This window comes from Lissotriton vulgaris, chromosome 5 (genome assembly GCF_964263255.1).
Source record: "Lissotriton vulgaris chromosome 5, aLisVul1.2, whole genome shotgun sequence".
NCBI lineage: Eukaryota > Metazoa > Chordata > Amphibia > Caudata > Salamandridae > Lissotriton > Lissotriton vulgaris.
In genome coordinates, this window is record NC_141693.1 from 1996957038 (window position 1) to 1996983557 (window position 26520).

Genomic DNA, 26520 nt, shown 5'->3' on the forward strand with positions numbered 1-26520 from the left:
CCGTCGAGCCTATCCTGAATTAATCCTGATGCCCGAACCCTACAATCGGTAGGGGAAAAGAAGCTGGTCCCCCTGGTGAAATTTGGGACTGAATCGAACATTCCTACCCATCGCAACATCGTCTCTCATCCGGGGACCATGGTGCTTCGTACACCCGGACTCTAGTTGAACAACAGCGGATCTTTCAACTGGAAGTTGCGGCCCACAACCGAAACCGAAACTCATCTGCTGAAGATGCGATGAACTCGGGTGAATGTTTGGCGAAGATAATTGGGAGCTGCCCTCCGAGCTGGGCTTGAGTGTCGGTGGTGGAGCTACCGTGGTGCCCTGGGGTGCTGACTAGGTTCTCTTGGCTAGGTGTGAACACTAGGATGGCGTTGAAGCCGGAAACCGAGAAGCCTACATCGGGGTCAGGGCGAGGGCTGAAAAATGTGCAGACTCACAAGATAGATCGATACGTTCAGACCAAGGGGTCGCCCTCCTGGCAGAGTAGCAGAGTAAGACCCTGACACACGGAGGTGACCCACTAAGTGAACCGGTCGAGCCAACAAGGACAGATCTCCTGGCGGCGATAAACAACATCCAGGCCGCCATGGTCGGGAAAATGGACGCACTGGGCGCTAAATTGGATTCTGTCAAGTTGGAAGTCAACTTATTGCGGGCTGATCACGCCAAAACCAGCGAAAAGGTCAAGTCCCTTGACCTAAAGACTTCCAGCTTGGTGAATGATGTGGCGAAGTTGCAACGGGAAGTACGGGATCTACAGGCGGCACAGGAAGATACCCGCCGAAAGCTGGATGAATACGAAGGGCGCAATCGGCGAAATAACGTACGCATCCTTGGTGTACCGGAGAAAGCAGAAGGTCAAACACCCGATCTATTTGTGGAAGATATTGTGCTCAACCATCTGAAGCCAAGGGCCCTCAGCAATTTTTTCACAATCGAACAGGCGCATAGGGTGCCAGGAGGTCAGCCAAAACTAGGAGCACCACCCCGCCCGATGATAGCCAGGGTGCTGAACTTCCGAAAAAGGGATGCGATTCTACAATCGTCACGCTCCACGGGCCCGCTGCATTATGAAAACACTGCGCTTTCTTTCTTTCCAGACTTTACGCAGGCCGTGCAGAAAATGAGACTGAGTTTTCTCCCAGTAAAGAGGAAACTAAGGGACAAGGGACTGAGATACTCGATGCTCTTTCCGGCGAAACTGCGAGTGGAAGTGGATGGCAAGGCCTGGTTCTTCGATAACCTCGAGGTGGCGTCAGATTGAGCGGACAGCATAGCGTCAGAACATCCCGAAGAGCACCCGCACGCAGCGGAGGAAGATGGACAGGGATGAGGAAGGTGTCGACGACAATGGTGTTTTATTTGTGGACTTGGGTAGTGGACTAATGTAGCGTTCAGGGGGACTTTGCAGATGTGTATAATTCGGGAATAATGCTGGGGAGGGAGGGGCTGGGCATCGGGTTCCTCCCCGTTGCTTCCTTTAGTTCCTTAGATTAGTGGTGGGGCGACAGGCACACTGCGAGTTGGGGTGGGGTTCAGGCCTGATGCAGGGGTGCAGGGTGGTGGGGTGGGGTGGGTTTGGGGGACATTGTTTTTGGTTTTCGCTTAATTTTTCTGAAATAATTGAATAATTGTGTATGTTCACGTCGGGTGTTTACTGTCATAGGAATTGGGTAAATGTCGCAAGAACCGAAAGGATTGGGGATGAAGATACTGAGCTGGAATGTTAATCGGCTGGGTGACAGGATCAAGAGGGGGATGGTGAATCAGTTCATACGAAGACACTACCCGGATGTGGTATTGTTGTAAGAAACACACCTGATTGGCAATAGATGTATGGCACTGCATAAGGGAGGATATAAGTTAGTGGCACACGCGGGGTTTACCACAGGTTCAAAGGGCGTTGGAATATTGTTAAACTCCTTCCCCTTTGAGATTCGATCGACATGGGTGGACCAGAGAGGCAGGTATGTGGGTGTCTCCGGTCAGTTGGAGAGTAGGACAGTTACATTCTTGTCAGTGTATGTCCCGCCTGGCCTGCAATCTGACACCTTCCGAGACCTGGGCGCTGTCTTTCTCAAGCTCCCCCTGGGCCCCCTCGTCGTTGGGGGTGACTTCAATGCAGTGTTAAATGGGGAGCTTGATAGACACCCAGGGAGGGTTCTCCGTCAGTCCCAATGGTGGCTCCCAGAATTTTCAGAAACATTGGGTCTGGTAGATAGCTGGAGGACACGAAACCCCAAGCAGAAGCAATTCACTCACGTCTCTGCCGCGCATAGTCAGCATGTGAAGGTTAGATTATATTCTTATACCAGCCTCGGAAGCAGTGACCATCAGGGAAACCGGGTTCATGAGCAGAGGTATATCTGATCATTCCCCCGTGTGGTTGCGGCTAGACAATGGTGGTCCGTCGGCGGCTAGAGTTGCTCCCATTAACGCGTGGTATCTCAAGGACCCGTGCGTGAAAAAGGAGACTGTATGCCTCTCAGACCAATATTTTAATGAAAACGTTGGCAGTGTAAGTTCAGAAAACAAGGAGTCAAAAAGATTTTAGAGGAACGGTGGTATTATTTACCAAGGACAAGGGTATTCAACATATGTTTACAGTTTTCAACAGCACTGTAAAGATTAGATCTTATGACAACCCAGTGGCACTTGGTGCAAGGTGCTATATACAGTTTCAGTGAAGTGAAGTGCAAGTGCTTAAAAACAGCATTGGTGGCGCATAGATGGTGATATATACATCAATTGCAGCTTCAATTAAAATCGACAAGTTACAATCACTTGAGACAATTATTTTCTTGAAGAAAGCTGAAAGTGTCATATGCGTCATTTGATTCACGCTGTGTGGTCGACGGCGTTTCGATCCCCTTGATTCGGGATCGTCATCAGGACGGGGTTGTTCTTAGTGAATACAGTGAAAAAACCATACAAGGATGTGTGGTTTGCAGCTTACGAATTCAATGCGTGCTGGTCACTGGTGGCGTCTTGTCCTGGGACTGCTCACGAGTTAGGGCAGCTCCTTAGAGGAGGAGGGGCACAGAGGGCGATCGCTCATCTGGCGTGGCTGTGTTGCACTTAATGCAGCGGCATTAAGTGCAACACAGCCACGCCAGCTGCCCTAACTCGTGAGCAGTCCCAGGACAAGACGCCACCAGTGACCAGCACGCATTGAATTCGTAAGCTGCAAACCACACATCCTTGTATGGTTTTTTCACTGTATTCACTAAGAACAACCCCGTCCTGATGACGATCCCGAATCAAGGGGATCGAAACGCCGTCGACCACACAGCGTGAATCAAATGACGCATATGACACTTTCAGCTTTCTTCAAGAAAATAATTGTCTCAAGTGATTGTAACTTGTCGATTTTAATTGAAGCTGCAATTGATGTATATATCACCATCTATGCGCCACCAATGCTGTTTTTAAGCACTTGCACTTCACTTCACTGAAACTGTATATAGCACCTTGCACCAAGTGCCACTGGGTTGTCATAAGATCTAATCTTTACAGTGCTGTTGAAAACTGTAAACATATGTTGAATACCCTTGTCCTTGGTAAATAATACCACCGTTCCTCTAAAATCTTTTTGACTCCTTGTTTTCTGTTCTCAGTAATGCCTTTAGGCATGCACAATTGAAATTGTCTCTTAATAATACCTGTTGGGAATTGTTTTTGTTTATACAGTACACCCATCCCAACTCGGTTTATGGGTCCCCTCCTGTTCTCCCTATCGGCAGTGTAAGTTCGGCAGGGATACTTTGGGAGACCTACAAAACAGTTATCAGAGGTGAGGTTCTGTCCCCGGTAGCGAGGAATAAAAGGAAACATCAGGCAGATATTGTTAGATTGGAGACAGAGGTGATGTCCTTCGAGAAAGAAATATCTGAGTCGCCCAATCAGAACGGTCTCCATCGCTTGAAACTCTGTCAGGATGAGTATAAGAGCATGGCACGGGAGAAGGCAGTTGCTCAATACAATGGTGATAAAGCGGGGAAATTAATAGCTTGGCTCGAGAGGGGGGAGAGAGCCTCCAGACTGGTGCCTGAGTTAATTGTCAGTGAAGCGTGCAGTGTTACTGATCTGCTGGAGGTGGCGGAAGAGTTTGCCACATATTACAGGGGGGTGTACACTTCGGCGGCCTCTTACACCGAGGAAGAAAATAGTACTATGATTAAAGATATTGCTATGCTGACTCTGTCTGACGAAGACAGGAAGTATTTAGACTCCCCTTTCACTGACGACGAAATTGCGCAGGCCATAAGAGGCACGAAGTCCTAAAAAATAAATAAATAAATAAAACAGGCTGTGTAATGTGCACTCAGTGCAGCAAAGTGACACCTGTTTGTCGTAATTGTGGTATAAAGCGCCCTGCGACGAAAGCCTGCAGGGTTGGCTTCAGCAAGGTGTGGACTAGCCAACGACTGCAATGTTCTGCTGCTAACTCCACGTCTTATTCAGAAGCATGGCAAGGGTGCCAGGGGCCCTGACAATGTCATCTTGACCATTTATGGGATCCCGGGCAAGAAATATGTTGGTGCCCCTGTTCGGAACACCTTTGAAGATTCATTTTCTGCTAATCTAAGCCCTGTGAAGCCAGGCAATATTGAATTATATGCAAAAGGTTGAGATAGAGAAATAGACAGAAGTAATGTAGAGAAAAAGTTTACTTCCCCAGGGCCCTCTGCGAGGTGGGGGTCCTGGGCAATTGCCCACTTTGCCCATGCCTTAAAACATCACCGGGCTCGAGGCAAGCATGGAAAACACTCCCTTTGTCTGCTGTTGGGGTATTAAAGTATGCAAATAACAGTGTTCAATCAGCCCCTCAAGGCTCTGGGCCCTGGTGTCACTGTAGCTGCTGCACCCAAGCCAGCTGCGCCCTTGATCTGCTATAAAGTGGCCGCTGCAGAAAGTATAACCTGCCTCCATATAATCATATAATTGTGATGATTTTTTAAGCAAATATATATATGTGTATATGTATATATATATATATGTATATATATATATATATATATATGTGTATATATGTGTCAATCCACAAGGTTGCCCTTAAGAAGAAGTCACACAGGTAAGGGTTTCAGCACAAAACATCACAGGCAGCATAGACTGCAGCACGCAGCAGGCATCTCAAAAGCCAAACGTGTTTCAAGCAACTGGTGTGCTCTTGATCACTGGCAGTATGGACATGAGGCAGTTTGATTCGAAACAATGCTTTATTGCCAATAAGAGTCCCGCCCCTGTGGGCGCAGGCATTGTGGTTCTGGTAGTCCGTACATATATGCCCCCAGACTCGGCGTTTCTCGTACCTCGTGGAAACGTGAGCCAAATGTCCATTAAATATAATATCCTGTTAGGTGAGAGTTCTGCAAACTTGGTGCAATTTCTGCCAATATTTTCCTGTGACTGAGGCCCCCCTGCCTTCCAGCGAACGTCGGCATATCCCGGCACTCAAGAACCGCTGTAGCAAGCGGCAGGACCTCTTCGCGACCGGGCTGGCCGCTTAATTTTAATCCACAAGGTTGCCCTTAAGAAGAAGTCACACAGGTAAGGGTTTCAGCACAAAACATCACAGGCAGCATAGACTGCAGCACGCAGCAGGCATCTCAAAAGCCAAACGCGTTTCAAGCAACTGGTGTGCGCTTGATCACTGACAGTATGGACATGAGGCAGTTTGATTCGAAACAATGCTTTATTGCCAATATATATATATAACCACAATCCCCGACAGCACAGCGTCTTTCCTCCCAGCAGGCACCAATCGGGAAACGGACCACAAACGGCAAGTAAATATATTCTTGTGCTTTATTCCTTTTTAGCAGACAAGACGCGTTTCGACCGGGGAACCCGGTCTTGATAACATGACACTCCATGTGATTAAATACTATTCATTTCGTCACATGCTCCTACCATTTGCATATAGATATGGAAAACAGACTGTTCATAAATCTTTAAACATCCACAATATGTGACATTAAGACATTGTTGTTTAAAATAAACACATGCCTTATAACAATACACAGATTAGAAATAATGGGCAAGTGCCCTTAAATGTATTAAAAATACACAATTTCTCAGACTTAACCTGCTAATCATTGGATCTCATTGCACGACTGTTTTCCCAAAACTCATTATTGAAGGCATGTTTTGAACAGGAAATTCATATTACCACTGTGTCATATCCAATGTGAAAATAATAAGTGCAATTCTATTGATTTAAAAAAAATAAAAAATGTCCATGAATCTTTCCGCATAATGCAGGAGCTCCGTTGTAGTCCAAAGCCTACGCCAATATAAAATTGGGCGGAGCCTTGCTAGATCCGAAATAGCTTTCCTGCCAAGATCATACCTAAGTGGCAGCAAAGGGGTACTCACAGGAAGTCCAGTAATACTACGAAAAAACTTGTTTTCAGAAATTATTAGTGGCCTCAATTTCTCGAACCCCCATAGCTCTGCGTCATAGAGCGCAGAGCTAAGAGCCTTGGCTTCAGAAACTTGGAGTACAGACTTTATTGGCTTTGTTAAAGATTTTTTATGCTCCATGTTTAAGGCTCCTGCATGTTGTCTATGCCTAAGTGCCGCTATGTCTATATGTTGGGCCCATTTGTTATCTTTCGCCATGTGAATCCCTAAATACATAAAGGCCTTGACCACCTCCAACGATTGGCCATTCATAAAAAGTTTACCTTTAAAACTATGGTGCGGATTAAAAACCATGAGCTTGGTTTTAGCCACGTTAACTTCCAAGACATGGTCCAAACAAAATTCCTCAAAAATTAATAGGGCACGCTGCAGGCCACTCTGAGTCTTCGATAAAATTAGCGTATCATCAGCAAACATTAAAATCGGTGTCTTAATGCCAGCTAGCGTGGGAGCATCTGTATTTACAGAAGTGTCATCAGATATTGGAATTAAGAGAATTAAACCAGTATATAAAGCAACAACGTTTTTGCATAAGATTTTGCCTTTATTAATAAAGGAGATTTTCTCAGCTCCATTGATCTGGAGGATGCGTATTTCAATATACCAATTCACAGGATCTCGAGAAGTATCGCTGTTTAATGGTTGCAGGGCAACACCACCAGTTCAAAGCCCTACCCTTTGGTCTGAGGACAGCCGTGCAATTCTTCGCAGAATGCGTGGCTCTTGTGGCACCATTTTTATAAGAAGGAAAGGCAGTATGGTGTATCCATATCTAGACAATTGGTTGATAAAAACTGCCACATGGAGTTGAAACTAGGAGATGATGAGATCACTCAAAAAGGTCTTGTGATTTTAGGACTTGCAATAAATACCACGAAGTCAAAGATGGAACCAACTCCGGCTTTTGTGTTATTAGGAGCGCAATTGAAGACTGTGATGGGCATGATGTATCTGTCACAGGAAAGAGGAAAGAAATTGATGATTCAAGTGAAGACCTTGGTAAAACAAAAAAGTTAAGGTGACAGAGTAAAAAAGAGTTAGGAACAATGTCTTCATGTAACCTGTTGATACCCAAATGCAGACTGCAAATGAGGGTGCTTCAGAAGGAGTTAGCCAGATAGTGGCAACAAAAGATGTAGATTGGGACGACTTGGTCAAGGTTACTCAGAGTATGAAGAAGGTACTTTGGTTGTGGATGAGGAGCAGCAATGTTTTCAAAGGTCAAAGCTTACAGAAAAGGAGCCCACAGATGCCTCAATGAGGGTTGGGGAACACATTTATCAAATGAGGTAGTTCATGGAATTTAGGCTAAGGAAGAGAGCGAATTTCACATCGTGTTATGCTGTTAGGTTATGTTAATAATTTCTTATATAGCGCACGTTCACCGGGTGGTTTCTTGGCGCTAGCTATAGCCTGTACCTGAACCTGGAGTGACTTACACAAAGGCCTGTGAGAACAGCCAAGTTTTTAACAATTTCCTGAAACTCATGAGGCTGTTAAAGGATCGGATTTCAAAAGGAAGGGAATTCCAGAGTTTTGGAGCCAGAGTCGTTGTAGTTTAAATGACGGGGTGACTTGTTCTGGACTAGCTGAAGGCGCTTGCTGAGATAAAGCGGTAAGCCCAGGTAGATAGAATTGGCGTAGTGCAGGTGAGATAGCACCAAGGCTATCACCACCTGAATCAATTCCGAATGGGTGAGCATGCGACTGATCTTCCTAATCCTGCACAGCTGAAAAAAGCAGGTGGATACCACTGTGCCTATATGGGTTTTCAGGGATAGATCATTGTTAATAGTCACCCCTAGGCTTTTTACTGAAGGAGAAGGAATAGGGGTGGGGGCAGGGTTCTGTGGGCCAATAATAAGGGCACCAGAAGGATTGGCTGCTGCCATTCAGGATAATCTCGGTCTTGCCAGGGTTCAGCTTCAGGTGGTTTAAATCCATCCACTGGCGGATGTGGGGCATGGTGCCCTGGAATTGCCGGATAGACTCGAGGGAATTATCGATCGTAAAAATCAGCTGAAGGTCATCAGCATAACTGAAAGTGAAAGTTTTGTTGGCCTTCAGAGACTTAATCAGAGGTAGCAGATACAAATTAAATAGCAAAGGGGAAAGTGAGGATCCCTGAGGGACCCCACAGGACGTGGATAGTTTAGAGGCGGTGAAGGGGGCCAGGCGTACCGCTTGAGTGCGGCCGCTGAGGAAGGACGCAATCCAGCTACGGGCTGGGCCACAGATGCCAGCCTGTTCGACACGGTCCATTAAGATGTCATGATCGACTGTGTCGAACGCGGCAGAGAGGTCCAAGAGAACCAGGGCCTGGGGGACACCCCAATCGGCATTGCCTCGCATGGTGTCCAGTACAGCTAAGATTACAGTCTCAGTGGAATGGGTGGAACGGAACCCTGCTTGATGAGGGTCCAGGTAATCTGTTTACTCAATAAAATTAGACAGACAGGTGGTTACATGAGCTTCAAGGACCGTAGCCAGATACGGAAGCAGAGTTGGGCCTATAGTTGGTAAGATTCTGGGGGTCCGCTCCAGGTTTTTTTAGGAGGGGGACCACAACTGCATCCTTAAAGGCTTTAGGGACCCTACCCTGAGACAAGAACTCATTCAGAAAGGTCAGAATGGGAGCAGGAAAGACCGAAAAGACGTCCTTTAGAATATAATGTGCTGGAACTCAGGGCTGTTTCATTGGAAGTAGCAGCTTTTCAGCTACTGGTAAGGAACTCTTATGTGAAGGTGAGAACAGACAACAAAACAACAATGTATTTACATGCAAAACAAGGAGGAACAAGATTGTTGCTCCTATTGAAGGAGCACAGGAGCTCTGGAATGAGCCAATGCAAAGAAGGTGTCATTACAAGTCCCTGTTGTAGACCACGAGCAGGCAGCATTTCAATACTCACCAACAGTGTTTCAGAGATGGGGAACACTTTTTTGGCATATGTTTGCCACGAATCAAAACATCAAATGCAGGAAGTTTGTGAGCTGGTGGTATTGTCTAGGAACTCAGGACAAGCGTGACCCAAGCAACATTTGTATGTGTACCAGCCTGCAATGTACGCAAGCAGGCTGATAAGATTCAGAGTGAATGCAAGCTTGCTAACCTAGAACAAGAGTCAAGTCTTCAATCCCAATCCAGAGTTTTTACATTTGAAGGTGTGACTCATCAAGACTTGGAGTTCGGTCACTTAAGTTTACCAGAAGATTGTAGTGAGGTTCTGAAGAAACTAAGGGCTTCTTCGACAGTCAGAATCTATGATATTAAGTGGAAACCCTTTGGGCACGAGAACATCAGTTGGATTCGACACACATGGAGGCGTGTGAGTTCTTGCCATACGTATTGCATTTAGCGAAGTCTTGGTTAATGTACGGATCCGTGAAAGTTCATCCTGCTGATGCCTTAAATTTTCTTAGGAGACCGAATACGACTCTATGTTCTCATAGCGTATGAGGGGCTCGTTTAGGGAATTTCCCCCAGTTCCAAGGCTGGCACCCGAATGGGAGCTTAATGCAGTCCCGGCAGGATTGCTGAAAACTCAGTTTGAGCCCATACTCAGGCCATCGTTAAAACATTTAACATAGAAAACCATGTTTCTTTTGGCATTAACGTCTGCCAGGAGAATAGGAGAGATGCAGGCTTTAAGTTACAAAGAACCATATTTATTGTTTACAATGAAGAATGACACTTATGACTAACCCAAAGTTTATGCCTAAGTGTAGGAACTGGAGTCGCCAGTTACCCGGGGTAGCCTGGCACGAGCAGGTAGGCACCCGAAAGCTCAGGTGTTAGGTGACTACACAACACACGCATCCTCTGAGACAATAAATGCACGCAATGACGGAGACCACACCAGTAAGTTTTTGATTTCAATCAATTAATTTTATTTAAGACCAAAATCAGGGTGATCAATTACTCACTACATTAATACATTTCATGGGATAACTGTGGGCTTTCTTTAGCACTTCATTTTGCAAGTGTAGACATTTCATTACTCAGCATTACTGGTTTCATTAGGGTATAACCAAACATTTCCTGACGCAGGACTAGATATGGCATTAAAGATCAGACCACTTCTCACTATGCAGGAATAAAACTAATTAAGCAAGAATAAAACATTTCCTTAAGCAGGAATAAGCAGTGCATTAAATGAGGAAAAAACATTTCATTAAATGTAAAACATTTCATTAGCCGCAGTAACCATTCCTTTTCATTAACCAACTGTAGCCCCCTTCGTCTAGAAGTTACTCAACATTTCATCAGGAAGGCAAACAGTGCATTAGGCCAGATTACTCATTGTAGGAAACAGAAATACACCCTTCAACTGAACAGGGCACGTCGGCTAATATCATTCCCTCTATTAAGGCCTAGCAGTAGCCAGTGATCAACTACTCCCCAGCCGGGGGTTAACTTCATTCGGATTCGGGCCCCCAAAGGTCTTTTAGGGCTCTTGCCCAGTTCAGAGGACTTTACAGTGTCATTCTGGGCCAACGGGGCGAAACCACAATCTTCCCTCGGAGAGGGGTGAGTTTGGGGCCTCCCCGGGGGGTTACCTTGTTCTTCGGCCCCCTCGGGGCCCTTGCGGCGGTGATGCTGGGGGAGGACTCGTGCTCTTCCCTGAGCCCTCCGATGTGCACCACTCTGTCGGGGCCAGTCGCGGCACAGCAGGGCTACACAGGGCCCCGCGCTGCTGTTGTAACTGGCCGGAGGGGGCTCACACTCCTCCAGGCCCCCTCCGGGTGGATCTCCGGCCTGATCTTGGGTTCGCGCGCGTGCTGGGCCAATCCAGGGCCTCGCCGGGAGAGGCGCAACCGGCCGACCAATGAATGCGCGCGAGGGCGGGACGCGGCCTGTGACGCGGCCGGGCGCCCCGTCACGTGGGACGGGTGAGCAGGTTTCAGGGCCTAGCGCGGCCCACTACGACCTTACGGCGGCCCTCTCCTTACACCGGGGGCTGCCACGACAATGCTGGCCACTGCGGGTAGACCCTATCAGGGATCTGGGCCCCCTGCGGTGACAGCGGCGCTGGGGCAACCGGGAACACTCTACGGAGCGGCAGCGGTGAGTTCAACAGCGCACTCTGACTTCACATTGCTGCAGGGGCAGTTTCAGCCAAAGCGCTGCGTGGGCAGCAACTGTCTTTAGAGTCCCACATTGTCGACATTAACAGTTGTTCGGTGATGCTGCCACAACTCCCTGTTATGCACTAAGACTCGCAACAGAAGAGCATTCAAGTTGCCTCGTGTTTTATACCACGAACGGGAGATTTTAATTCCGTCTCGGTCTCGACACTTACGATTGTCTGGTTAAACTGTGTCAACTCTCTGCTATGGATTAAGACTTGCAACAGACGAGTGTTTAAGTTGCCCTGTGTCTATATTACGAATTTCTTTCATATCAAGAGCATAATTTTGCGATTAACTATATGAGAAATCCCTAACTACACGCTCAACTACACTGACCTGTCGCCCAGACGCCTGTTCATTGTTTGATCGACTCCATAAACGCGAAGACCGTTACTTCTTTTTATACTCCAGTCGTTGAAGGAAACTGACACTGTCTGGCCTATTGAGAGCATTACAAATATAAATAATACAGTCTTGAGAATGGTCTCGCAGATGGATACATAAGAGACCGAAACGTCGGCCATCGCCTTTTCCTACGAAAAATTCATTTACAAACTTTGACTAAAAAGGAAAGGTGTCATCAGGATCTACAGAGTTACATACTGATGTATTGTTGATATTCATGTAGTCCTGTTCTTATATTTGTACAGATAAACTTTTGCCTTTTTCTATGTGATGATAAACTCAATATTTTTCATATACACCCGTTTAGTCTTGTTTTGTTTTGTTTTTCGACAAATTGCTCAATTTTTTTTAAATTAATGCAACTAATTTATGACTGAATGTTTCATTCTGGGACCATTATTTGTCCTCATAATTGATTTTAAATAGTTTGAAATACTTACTTGAAACAAATTCCCTTGAAGGCACTCTTTACCCTTTATTTCAAATTTACCCAAGCCCTCAAGGGTAGTTTGGGTTGCTCGCTCTTCTATACTTACCCTACTGTATTAGGACTCCTTCTTTATCTGATACCGCTGGCTCTGGCCACACCGACTGCACTAGACACGGCAGCATGTCTCAAGCGACCCCCCTCCCCCCCCCCCACTCATCCTTGCTTTGTGTTGTCCTCCTTTTGTTGTGCCCTATGTCCCCAGTTTGGTTTAATTTGCACTATATCTATTCTGTCTGCATGCTAGCCTTCCGGCGCTGAACCGCTTCGACATTGATATGTCTTGTCCAGGACACTGCACGGCGGCCCGTCACAGCCACTATGATATACCCATCTGTCCCCTTTTGTATCAGTAGGTACTGGGCACCTTACAGTTGGCAACCACCGTTCTCTTTTGGCTGTATAAACACTGTTCTGTCTATATGCTTAAAATGTGCAAAATGTTAATAAAAAGAATTAATCAAAAAATATGTAAGTCACCCTTACAGGAGTCCTTTGCGCCCCAAAGCAGGGTGTATTTTATTGTAAATTGATACTTGTATAGCGCACTACTCACCCGCAAGGGTCTCAAGGCGCTTGTACGAATACCGCTGTGGAACCCATCCTGGCTTTCCCTGTGAGGCGTCCACTCCTGGGCACCCCCAAGGTGGAGGCAGGCATCCTTAGCGTTTTGGGGGCCGTTGTGGAGATTAAGCAAGCTATTGCCTAGAGTTGCAGAGTGCATGATTGGAATAGGCACCGAGGCGAGAATTATCAGGTCCGTGGAACATTTTTGAGCCCAAGACCCGCCGAGGCTGGGAATTGAACCCTGGTCCCGGGCCAGACCTCTGCATCAGGGTCTGCCGCTCTAATCATTGAGCCACACTTCTCCATATTTGATGTGAGGACATATCTGCATGTGCAGATATGCCCCGATGATGTAAAGGGCTATTACAAGATATTGCAAGTGAGCAGGGTAGAAATCTGACGGTGTAAACTGGGCACTTCAAAACGAATTCCTCAGCTACATAATGGCTTCACTGAAACATATGGTGTTTGGTATCAAACACCTGGTATTAATAAACCCGCACTGATTCCAGCGAGGAATGTATTAATACATGCACCCAGAGGACGCGTTAGAGGTGCCCCGTGAAAACCTTTCAGCTAATGGTGTGCTGACTGACTGCTTTTTGCCTGACTGCCACCAAGGCGAGTTTCTGACCCCCAAGGTTGAGGGCCTTGGCTGTCAGGAGGTCAGGAACAAAACCTGCTTGGGCAGAGAGGGTTTACACCCCTTCGCACATGATGACCTGCAGATTATCAATCAATCAATCAATCAATCACGGCATTTATAAAGCGCGCTACTCACCCGGGAGGGTCTCAAGGCGCTGGGGGAGAGAGGTATGTAACTGCTCGAACAGCCAGGTCTTGAGCTGCTTCCTGAAGGAGAGATGGTCTTGGGTTCGCCAAAGGTGGGTGGGGAGGGAGTTCCAAGTCTTGGCTGCCAGGTAGGAGAAGGATCTTCCTCCGGCGGTGGCTCTGCGGATGCGTGGTAGGGTGGCGAGTGCGTGGCTGGTCGATCGTAGCTGGCGGGTGGGCGTGTAGAAGGTCATGCGGTCGTTGAGGTACTTGGGGCCCAGGTCGTGGAGAGCCTTGTGTGCGTGGGTGAGGAGTCTGAACGTGATTCTCTTGCTGACGGGGAGCCAGTGCAGGTCTCTCAGGTGTCCGGTGATGTGGCTGTGTCGAGGGATGTCCAGGATGAGTCGTGCGGAGGCGTTCTGGATGCGTTGGAGTCTTTTTTGAAGTTTGGCTGTGGTTCCGGCGTAGAGGGTGTTCCTGTAGTCCAGTCGGCTGGTGACGAGTGCCTGGGTGACGGTCTTCCTGGTTTCAGTGGGGATCCATCTGAAGACCTTGCGGAGCATGTGCAGGGTGTTGAAGCACGAGGATGATACGGCGTTGACTTGTCTGGTCATTGACAGGGAGGAGTCCAGGATGAAGCCCAGGTTGCGTGCGTGGTCCGTTGGTTTGGGAGCGGTGCCCAGGGCCGGGGGCCACCAGGAGTCGTCCCAGGCGGAGGGTGATGATCCCAGGATGAGGACTTCCGTCTTGTCTGAGTTCAGTTTAAGGCGGCTGTTCCTCATCCAGTCGGCGACGTCTTTCATCCCTTCATGTAGGTTGGCTCTGGCGATGGTGGGGTCGTTGGTGAGGGAGAGGATGAGCTGGTTGTCGTCGGCGTAGGAGATGATGTTGAGGTTGTGTTGGCGTGCGATGGCTGCGAGGGGGCTCATGTGGATGTTGAAGAGGGTTGGACTGAGTGAAGATCCTTGTGGTACGCCGCAGATGACTTCGGTGGCCTCGGATCTGAACGGAGGGAGGCGGACTCTCTGGGTTCTTCCGGTGAGGAACGAGATGATCCACTCCAGCGCTTTCTCTCGGATTCCGATGTTGCTGAGGCGCTTCACTAGGGTGCGGTGGCAGACAGTGTCGAACGCCGCAGAGAGGTCCAGGAGGATGAGGGCCGCTGTTTCCCCGTTGTCGATCAGTGTTCTGATGTCGTCGGTGGCTGCGATTAGGGCGGTCTCGGTGCTGTGGTTGGCCCGAAACCCGGACTGCGAGGGGTCGAGGGATCCGTTCGTCTCGAGGAAGGCGGCAAGCTGTTTGTTGACTATCTTCTTGATGACTTTGGCGGGGAAAGAAAGGAGCGAAATGGGACGGTAGTTCTTGAGCTCGGTGGGGTCCGCCGTTGGTTTCTTCAGGAGGGCGGTCAGCTCGGCGTGCTTCCAGCTCTCCGGGAAGGTGGCGGTGTGGAAGGAGGAGTTGATGGTGTCTCGGAGATGGGGTGCGATGATGGCGTCGGCTTTGTTGAAGACGTGGTGTGGGCACGGGTCGGTTGGTGATCCAGAGTGGATGGAGTTCATCGTGCGGGTGGTGTCTTCGGTGTTGATCGGGGTCCAGTTGCAGAGGGTGGTGGTGGCGGGCGTTGGTTCGGTGGTAGGGTGCGTGGTCTGTGAGTGATGTTGTTGTTTCCGGCACTGGGGTTGGAGAACTCTTTGACGATGCTGAAGAGTTCCTTGCTGTCGTGGGCGTTGTTGTCCAGTCGTTCCTTGAGTGCCGTCTTCTTGGTGGCGCGGATCAGCTGATGGTGCTTGCGGATGGCGTGCTTGAGGGCGGTCCTGTTGTCTGTGGTCTGGTCGAGCCGCCAGGCTTTCTCGAGGGTGCAGCAGTTCTTCTTGGATTCCTTGAGTTCGTCGGTGAACCAGGGGGTTTTCTTGTTGCCGGGTCTGCTGGGAGGGTTCTTTAGTGGTGCGAGGTCATCGGCGCAGGCGGTCAGCCACTTGGTGAGGTTGCTGGCTGCTTCGTTGGGGTCCGTTGTGCGGGTGGGAGTGTTCTGGCTGAGGGAGGTGGTGAGCTGCTCGGCAGTGATCTTGCTCCAGCTTCGGCGGGGGACCTGTTGCAGGTGGTGGTGGGTCGTAGTTCTTCTGAAGCTGAAGTGGACGCAGCTGTGGTCGGTCCAGTGGAGTCCGGCGGCGTGGCTGAAGGAGATGTGCTTGCTGGATGAGAAGACGGGGTCATGCGTGTGGCCGGCGTAGTGGGTGGGGGTGTTCACCAGTTGCTTGAGTCCGAGGTTGGCGAGGTTGTCCAGCAGGGCGGTGGTGTTTCTGTCGTTGTTGTTCTCCAGGTGGAAGTTGAGGTCCCCTAGGAGGATGTAGTCGGCAGAGGGAAGGGCGTGCGGGCTGATGAAGTCTGCGATGTCTTCGCTGAATTGTGTGCGTGGTCCCGGTGGTCTGTAGATGAGGGTGCCTCAGAGGGTGGTCTTGGGGTCAGCGTGTATCTGGAAGTGCAGGTGTTCGGCGGCGGTGAAGGTTTCGTCGGAGTTAGTCGAGATGCGGATGGTGTTCTTGTGTACGATGGCGATGCCTCCTCCCGTCTGGTTGACGCGATCCGTCCGGGTTAATCTTGTATCCGTCCGGGATGGCTTTGGCGATGTCGGGCGCTGAGGAGGCGTTCATCCAGGTTTTGGTGAGGAAGGCGAAGTCCGGTGCTGTCACGTCGAGCAGGTCCCAGAGTTCCACGGCGTGCCTGTGGACGGAGCGGGTGTTGAGCAGGATGCACTTCAGGTGGTTGCTGCTGGTGCTGGACTTGGCTGGGGCGGTGCCGGTCTGGTAGCAGGTGAATCGGCAGGCTTGGCAGGCGAAGGGTCCGTGAGTGCGTCTCGGGGTGGCTCGGTAGCAGGCAGGGTTCAGGCCAGCATTGAGTGCGTTGAGTATGGCGGCGTCGTAGGTATGTCGTGTAGTTTTGCATCGGCGGTGGGGACCAGGGGTCCTGGCGCTGGGCGCGGTCCAGGCGCGGATGGGCGCAGACGGGCTTGCCTTCGGCGCACAATCGGCGCGCCCGCTGCGCGTGTGGGGGGGCGTCATAAGAAGGGAGCCGGGAAGGCGGGTCCGCTGGGTGGCGGGAGCGGGGTGCCAAACGGCTGGCGGGGGCGGGGCCGCAGATAGGCAGCGGCGGGAAAAGACGAGTGCGGGCGGCTCAGCGGCGGCTGGGTTGCTTGCAGCGGCAAACAGCACGGCAGGCAGGCAGGTAGTAGCAGGAGGAGCGTGGGGGCGACCTGGCCAGACAAGGCACAGTGGTCGTTCCCGAAGGCAGGAAAAATGCCCCCTTAAGAAGTGATTAACAAAAAAGTGGTTCTGTCGGGTATTGTACAATCTCTTTGTAAGTTAGGCTGCAGACAGCTCTAAAACACAAATAAGCAAAACTCTCTGATATCCAAAGTTTTTATATATATTAAAAACAAAAACCAATGAAACAGTAAATTGGAATTACTTCATTCCACTACATTGCTAACAAACATAAGTGCAGTGACTGTAGTGAATCCAGTGACAAATGTGAAATATGTAGTGACACTTATATACAAAGACGTTGAATCAATACACTTTACAAAAAAGGAAGGGAGAGGGGGGAAAGAGTAGAACGATATGTTCTTTTATCGTTTTGTGGCCAGTTTCATCCTAGTAAATGTTCCAAGGAAAGCAAGGAATTATTGTCCATATTCCTGGAATTATCTTGGCCAAAAGGAAGAGCGTCGATGTTTCGACCCTGGTTGCGCCCCAGTTGGTGGTCGCGGCGGGTCTTTATCAAGACAAAGGGGGCTGGAAAAGAAGGGAAACCTGTATCAGAGAGATGCATTGCAAAGACCGTCATAAATGACGAGAGTAGCTCCAGGTTACTTACATGGGGAATGTTCAAAAGTTAATGTGTTCTAGAGGGTAGCCCGTTGGTCAACCTGGAACAAAGTATTTAAATAGGAATTTTAGGACCAAATAGTTTGGGATTCAATCACACTCATAGTTTTAAGTGCCTAAGTGACAGAATAAGTTAATCTGCCCTGAACAGTGCACGAGTGAATTAGCCTATTAATATAGCCTTTATCAAAAATGCTCCCCAGATGGTTAGGAGGGAGTCCTTATTATAATCAGCGGTGGGCATCCGTGATCTGAAGAGGGCAATTTGGTAAATGCGCCGGCAAGGGCATGCCGAGCGCTCCAACATACCATTAATTGCCAGGGTGATTGGATATCTCAGCCGGAGTGCCTGCGTGATATTCTAAAGAACAGTGAAATTCTACTTAAGCTGGAAGGGGCAGTCACGAAGTGCCGTCCGGACTTACCCTCGATACACAATCATCAGCGTCAGTGCTTCCGTGATGTGGGAACAGCGATCCAAGCGTGAACGCCAGAACCGAGCTCTCTGGATGAAAGCGCTCGTACTAAGCGGCTTGTCTCAGGGCGGTAAATGTACTCGTATCCAGGCAACGTTAACCCGGAACGAGATTGGCCAATCAGGTTAAAAGCGTCAGCAAGGAAGGCGGAGGCCTTTCTCCTCGAGGACGCAGTGAACGTCCGTTGCTAGGCAACACTTAGACGCTTTGGTAGCGCTGCGCGTGATCACGTTTTTCAATGAAGAGAAACGGTATTTGAGAAAGCTCTCATATTCATGGGGAAATAATGTCAAGTGAACAGGGATTATGGCATATGCGTGGTTGTTACCAAACATTCAATACTTCTTGTTGAATTATGAAGATACAATGCTGATAATCATAGGGGCCATACAAATAGAGGCATACAAAAAGAAGCATTAATATGATTACTGGAAGCAATTACAGAGAGCATAGTATGCACATTTAAAATCCATGTCTATCCTAGAGTAAAACATCGAGAATATTCTAGGTTATCTCATGGATCAGTAATTAATGTCAAGTGTTTACAGTAGCGCCATCTGTTTGCTAATTTCCTCATGTTCATTTAGTCCCTGGCTTACAGAGTTTAAAATATGGATCCATTTGCATTCTTTTCTGTTCAGTGTGGTGGTCAATGAACCACCTCTTGGATTCATATTGATTTTCTCCAGGATGCGCCAGCGCATGCTTGTAGGATCATGGTTACTACTCAAAAAGTGTTCTACCATAGGTGCACCCTGTACTTTGCAACGAATCCGGCTCATGTGTTGCAAAATGCGTGTTTTTACTTTTTGCGTCGTCTGTCCAACATATGGTTTATTACATGGACAAAAGATGATGTAGCGCTACCAAAGCGTCTAAGTGTTGCCTAGCAACGGACGTTCACTGCGTCCTCGAGGAGAAAGGCCTCCGCCTTCCTCGCTGACGCTTTTAACCTGATTGGCCAATCTCGTTCCGGGTTAACGTTGCCTGGATACGAGTACATTTACCGCCCTGAGACAAGCCGCTTAGTACGAGCGCTTTCATCCAGAGAGCTCGGTTCTGGCGTTCACGTTTGGATCGCTGTTCCCACATCACGGAAGCACTGACGCTGATGATTGTGTATCGAGGGTAAGTCCGGACGGCACTTCGTGACTGCCCCTTCCAGCTTTTACCAAATTGCCCTCTTCAGATCACGGATGCCCACCGCTGATTATAATAAGGACTCCCTCCTAACCATCTGGGGAGCATTTTTGATAAAGGCTATATTAATAGGCTAATTCACTCGTGCACTGTTCAGGGCAGATTAACTTATTCTGTCACTTAGGCACTTAAAACTATGAGTGTGATTGAATCCCAAACTATTTGGTCCTAAAATTCCTATTTAAATACTTTGTTCCAGGTTGACCAACGGGCTACCCTCTAGAACACATTAACTTTTGAACATTCCCCATGTAAGTAACCTGGAGCTACTCTCGTCATTTATGACGGTCTTTGCAATGCATCTCTCTGATACAGGTTTCCCTTCTTTTCCAGCCCCCTTTGTCTTGATAAAGACCCGCCGCGACCACCAACTGGGGCGCAACCAGGGTCGAAACGTCGACGCTCTTCCTTTTGGCCAAGATAATTCCAGGAATATGGACAATAATTCCTTGCTTTCCTTGGAACATTTACTAGGATGAAACTGGCCACAAAACGATAAAAGAACATATCGTTCTACTCTTTCCCCCCTCTCCCTTCCTTTTTTGTAAAGTGTATTGATTCGACGTCTTTGTATATAAGTGTCACTACATATTTCACATTTGTCACTGGATTCACTACAGTCACTGCACTTATGTTTGTTAGCAATGTAGTGGAATGAAGTAATTCCAATTTACTGTTTCATTGGTTTTTGTTTTTAATATATATAAAAACTTTGGATATCAGAGTTTTGCTTATTTGTGTTTTAGAGCTGTCTGCAGCCTAACTTACAAAGAGATTGTACAATACCCGACAGAACCACTTTTTTGTTAATCGCATATACCCAGGTTCTGAGGGACACAGGGTTACCCCATTTTGTAAAAATACCCTTAAGAAGGGAGCCTGGAGGGAGGGTCCACCGGGTGGCGGGAGTGGGGGGGGCCAATCAGCTGGGGGGGGACGGGGGCGGGCCACAGGTAGGCAGCGGCGGGAAAAGACGAGTGCGGGCGGCTCAGCTGCGGATGGGTCGCCTGCAGCGGCAAACCGCACGGCAGGCAGTAGCAGGAGGAGCGTGGGGGCGACCTTGCCAGACAAGGCACAGTGGTCGATTAGCATTCAACGCAGGAGAGCTTGAAAGATAGCCTGGCTGATGAGGATTATGAATCCGAAACCGGTCCCAGGATGCTTGTTTCCGGTCCAGGGAAGACCTGGCTTGGCAGTTGGGGCTGGACTGTTCCCATGAGGCACAGGGTCAGACTGATTTGCATATGTCCATGTCTGAACGAGGGTGGCTGAGTGAGCTAAAGAATGATGATGGATTAAGCCCTGATCAGTTGACTGGGGGTGAGTGTTTGATTGGCTCAAACGCTCCGTCCATCATCCCCTTTTGTATCGCTTTGTTCGCCCTAAGTTGGCAGGGTATACTCAGACGTGAGTCCCTTGCTCACTTGGCCACTGGATTCAAGATAGCCTGGCTGATGAGGATTATGAATCCGAAACCGGTCCCAGGATGCCTGTTTCCGGTCCAGGGAAGACATGGCTTGGCAGTTGGGGCTGGACTGTTCCCTTGAGGCACAGGGTCAGACTGATTTGCATATGGCCATGTCTGAACTGGGGTGGCTGAATGAGCTAAAGAATGGTGATGGATTAAGCCCAGATCAGTTGACTGGGGATGAGTGTTTGATTGGCTCAAACGCTCCGTCCATCATCCCCTTTTGTATCGGAGAGCTTGAAAGAGCCCACCGCCTTTGGTATGCAAATGTAGCTCCCCTTAAAAGAGAGGATGCCGCCCCCCCCGCCCCCTCACTTTGGCACCTGTACAGGTGAGAAAATTAGCTATGCAGGAGGCTTGGGTGACCAGCTGGAACTGAATATGGCTTTAGAAATTCAACCATATTGTGTGTGATAGAATTGGGAATTCTGGGACAGGGTGATGTAGTCTCCCCAAAGGAAGCGGTCACCTAGGGGGTGTAGTGACCCCAGTGGTGACGATCCTATTGGCTCCTACCCTTCACTCCCCATAACACCCCTAAGTTGAATATTTAGGGGATCCCCTGATTTGATTTCTTCCTTTCTATAGCTAGACCCAATACCGCCTTATGTATGTTGCTATCGGAGACATGCACTTTTTTTTAAAGCTTGAGGGGCATGCTTTTGTAAAGCATTATTGTATCAATATGCATGCCAGAAAAGAGACTGTGGTGGGACAAGCTGTACTCTGTTTGCATAAACTTAAGGAGCTGATCTTAGACCGAAAGGTATAGCTTTGAAGTACCATAAATAGTAGAAATTCCCTGTGATTTTTGTGAATCTGGATATTGAAGTATGTGTCCTCTAAACCAATTGAACTCAAACTCTCCTCTCTTTATAAATGGAAGAAGTTCCTGCAGTGTGTTCATACGGAAACTCCAGTCCAGCCCCACTGATCTGACTTAATGAGGGCAAACTTGTTTGCATATGGCTGGGTTCAAACCTAGGTGGCTTGATGTGCAAATGTATTATGGACTGGGATGCGGCTCTGAGTAATTACCAGTGGCCGCGATTAATTCAAGCATTCCATTCATCAGTTTTTAGGTCTTGCCTGGCGACGCAGCAAGATCTATTGTCGCTGACTTGCCTCCCAAAAGAGACAGGAGATGGGCACGCGCAGGCCGGACTGGAAATTGCGTTTACCGCGTACAGTTATGCGATGAGCCCATCTCATGTCCCCCTTCTGTCCTCTGTTCATCCCCACTCACGGGGGGGGACTCTACGCTGCTCATCTGCTCACCGGGCTCTCACCCTCGTCAGCGGGTCAGTCTCGGCAACAGACGGGCTCTCCAGGAGCACGGGAGCCCCACTAGCTCACACGCTCGCTTCTGGCTAGCTTCACGGGCACAGGAGCGTGGTTTAGGCTCCCGCCTGCTTCCTGTCTTTTTGCGGCCCCGCCCCCGTCCCAACACAGGTTGCCTGGCTTCCTGTCCGAGCCCGGCTGCTGCGGTGAGTTCCTCAATACGGCGGCTGCAATTTGGGGTAGGCTCCGGTTCCTAATTAAAGATGTTGAATGTGAATACTTAATTTGCAGATTGTGAATGTCTGCACCTTGGTAGTTGGCCTATGTTCTGCCATTGTGCTTTTTTGGCGCTTTGGTGAAACCTGGCTGGGGGGAGTTAGCACTTTACAATAAATAATGAAATAAATTCCCAGCCAGTCAAGAAACAGCGGGACCATTTCCTTGCATGTTTTTGCCCATTTAATTTACACGTCGCTCTGACAGTCCGTCTTCTCTTTCCAAAGCATTTTCTATGATTGTATATAGCGCCCCTACCGGCTTCCGCCCGCAGACTCCCGCCTTCCAGAATCTACCCTTCGCCTTCGGCTTTAGGAGCATCAGAGTCTCAGCCTGGGACCGGAACTGGTAACAGGTTCGCTTACTGTGCTGAGCTACTTAGGGTAGCACCGGGAGGAGTGGCTGGGGGCGGTTATGTGGTGTCATACGCACTGCCAGTGATAGCCTCAGCATGCACTGTCGGTTGTAGGGAGGGTTGAAAGAAGGGCGTAGAGCTGTGTACCTTATATAAAGCCACAGTGCAAGTTATGGAACAACGTATGTTTACTGCTATAAATCGTGGCGTTTGGAAAAAATGATCAGCTTGAAGGAAAAATTCATTTCTAAACATCTGTAGCAGAACTGCCTATTTATTATTCAGCAAGATCCTCCCCATTATATCCAACTACTTATTTCCTCCATTATTATCACAGCTCACTAAGGATGGTGTTGCCCTCTCGAAACTTGCCAGTGGTCGAATAAAATACTCGCTCTTTGTGCCATCTCGCTCTCTTGTCTTGCAAAATGCTTCTATGTATTTCTCTGAAGCTACAAGTCACTGCTAACAAACTACTCTCCTGTGCAAACTCGTTCTTACTGCAATCCAATCATGCCTTTATCTCTATAGACAAATTCTACTTTCGAAAAACTGCCTCTAAATGTTTCCCTACGCCCCTCACTTGCTCCAAACTGTGTTAGATTGTGCCATAGGTAATCGTGAATCTACCAAATAAACCTAATTATGCAGTATAATGTGGCACAAATTATGATTGTATTTCTTCATTATTTTTGTCATATTTACTCATGGTTGCCACTCTGGCAGAGCATCAGTTCAACTGGGTGGCATAACCCACCCTTGGAAATTGTCTACGGCTGTTCTTGACTCATCCTCCTTGCGCCCAAATCTCCCAGTAAGTGTCAGTGGTGTGATGCGAGGGGGGTCGCCGGGTGTTGGACTGAGTCCTTTAACTCGAATGGTTTAGAGAATTGAGTCCACCGTCGAAAAAGTCTGAGGTCTCGAATCAGGACTGCTGAAAACAAGAGCATGCACATTTGTTTACTGTGTTGCTAACACGACCCTGCTCTTAAATAGCGATCACAGTTTTTTCCCCAGTATGATTTAATAATTTATTTATCCCAAGTGATTTATATTTATAATGTGTTCCCGCTTAAGCCTTGCCAAAAGTCCCTGCTCTGCAGCCCAGGTCCGGAAGTCTTTTGTTTAAAACTATAAATGATATTGTGCCTGTCGTACTGTTTGCACACTAGTAACGGGTTTTCTTAAATGTAACATCAAAGAGGCAGACTCCCTCGGACACACACTTCCTAAGTGATAAATGGAACCGCATAACTGGAGCATTTTAGGGGTCTGAAGACTCTTACCCAGGGGTGGGCTCAAGGAAAGTGGCCTCCATGTTGTCAGACCGCAATGCTCCGGTATCGTCGGCATTCCTAAAAATATGCAAACCGAAAGTTCACTCTGGTCTTCTCTATTTGTGATGGTAATCCCTGAATGCCTGGCTTCGCCAATGCTTGTTGTTAGCATTGTGATTGTGTCTTTTTAGGTGGAGCCTCCCATGAGGATAGGCCCTCTTACTTCTGTTGTTGAACAGTATGTTTTAGTCTTTCAGCACTTCTTTTTTTACTGAGTTTCTCCTGCATGCACCTCGTGCTTTCCTGCAACATTTAGAGCGCCATGCTCGCTTTCATTTCCGAGCAGCTGGGACAATGGAGGCTGCTTCTTTGACTAGGTCTCGCATTTGCAAGAGTTTGAGCTATTGACATTGTAAGTGCCTTTTATGTAATGGTTAAATTGCAAAGCAGATAAATTAAAGGCACTGTCATTTACAATGCCAATCGCTTAAACTTTTGCAAATGCGAGACCTATTGCATTGCAAATGCTTGTTGTATACTTCAGCTCATTGTGATTAGGTCAGCTTGTCACACGAGGAACTGCAGACCCTATCAGGGGAAACGCCGTACACTACATTTGTTTTAAGATGGTGATTGAGGAGTCCGGCAGCTTTCTTACAACAAGTACTCTCCCCCTTCCTCATTGGGCAATCCATTCTTTTCTCCCTTTATGCCTCAAAAGAGGGGAAGCTCAATTGTTGTACCCCAAAAAAACTGCAAGTTTTTACATAGACCGCACCAAGAACTATTAAGTGGAGTGTCAACTTTTTATGGGGTTCTCCGGAGCAAAGAAGGGGAAGGCTGTGTTGAAAATTACTTTCTCGAGATGGATACTCTATTAAGATTTGCTGTGCACTGACCAAGAAGCAGGCTCTTGAAGATCTGAGGACCCATTCCTCCAGGGCCATGGGTGCTACCACTGCATTGGAGTGGGGGGGAGCAGGGTGCCTATCTTTGGTATCTGCTAGGTTGCAGTGAGGGTGCATACATTCACAAGGTACTACTGCTTTGACACCAGGTTTGGCAACAATAACATTTTGCCTGCTTAATTCTGCAAGATTTTTTGGTGTGAGCCCACTCCATCCCTAGCTCTCCATCTTGGGGAGGCAGTGCTTTGGTGTCACTGCTAAGGTGAGTTATCTTTGGTAAGAAATATCCATCAGAAAACGAATTTACTTACCTTGGGTAATGGTCTTTCTGATGGATACTCTACAGATTCCTCGCTGCCCTCCAGCTTCCGTGTTCTGTGTAGTGGCTTTTTTTTTGTTAGCAATTTAAAAAGGTCTCCAGTTAGTGGTCTGTAGATTGCTACCATCAATTGTCCACGCTCCGGGTCTCAGGGCATGGAAAGTGGAAAGACAAGAAACAAACATCAGCGTGCAGGGGTGGTGCTTATATGTGGCTCAACTTCGTCACTTCCAGGACAGTATGGATCCAGCGTGGAGCTGCACAACATCTCGTAGTGACAGGCAGGGCATTGCTCAAAATATTCTGTGGATCCACTCTTGCACCTGAAGGATATTCTAAGACAAGGAATCTGCGGTTAGATAGATAATCCACCATAAAAACATTACCAAAGATAAGTATATTCTAAACTGTCACTGTGTTAGTTGTATGAAAAAAAAGAATAGAAAAGATCCATGTCTGTATTTATTTCTTATTCCCAGGTTTCTGGCCAGTCGACAGCGGATGAATGTGACGATTACTAGAGCCAAATCAAGTCTGTTCATTCTTGGAAGCTTGAAGACGTTGATGGTATGTTGCAAATGTTTTTACTAGGGGGTTACCTCGTTGAGGATAATGGGGAGAGAAGAGGAGGAGTGTGAGAAATGGGCTATAGAAGCTCATCTTGGGGAGAAAAGCTTATTATCAGATATTCTGAAAGTCGTTGGCAATTACTGTTGATTAACGCTTCATGGTCAATATTCCCATGGTGTATTTCTCAACCTCCTGTGCATGATTTGCATGCATCGCTACCTCTGTTATTTTTTCCTGGCAGTTTTGCCATTGTCCTGTTTGGTAAATCCGCGATAGCTCGTCCAATGCCTTTTGGAATTGTTTTAAATGTGCAAGGCCTCAGTATTTCTTGACTGCTCTGTCTCTAGTGCCAGTTCTTTATGCCATAGCAGCTTAGATTGTAATACGCAAATCCTGAAAATGTTCTGTATTCATGGTAAATTTGTTCGGGCTTAAGTATGCTGTCTTGGAAACTTGCCCCACAGTTCAGCTGCAAGTAGAGCTCACAGATCGCCCTCCAGTACATACCCAAGGCACAGTGGATCTAACCCTCCAATATAGACCACAGTTCACTAGAGACCCACTGTACAATAGATCTAATCCTCCAGCGCACACTTGGTGTCCAATGGATCTCACTCTTCATTGCAGAACAGCTGTTCAGTGGATTTTGCCCTTCAAGCAAGGCTCCGTATTCGATGCATCCCTGCATGCACTGGAAACCCCATGTATAAT

The 26520-nt window shown here is 48.0% G+C and overlaps 1 protein-coding gene across 5 annotated transcripts in view; it reads left to right on the top strand.

The window, feature by feature from the left end:
* Positions 1-26520, top strand: part of SETX (senataxin) — a 631151-nt gene that overhangs the window by 599452 nt on the left and 5179 nt on the right. For all 5 annotated transcript variants that reach the window (XM_086924766.1, XM_086924768.1, XM_086924765.1 and 2 more), the window contains one exon: positions 25719-25806. In XM_086924766.1, the coding sequence (XP_086780892.1) occupies positions 25719-25806 (88 nt within the window). The remainder of the gene's footprint in view (positions 1-25718; positions 25807-26520) is intronic.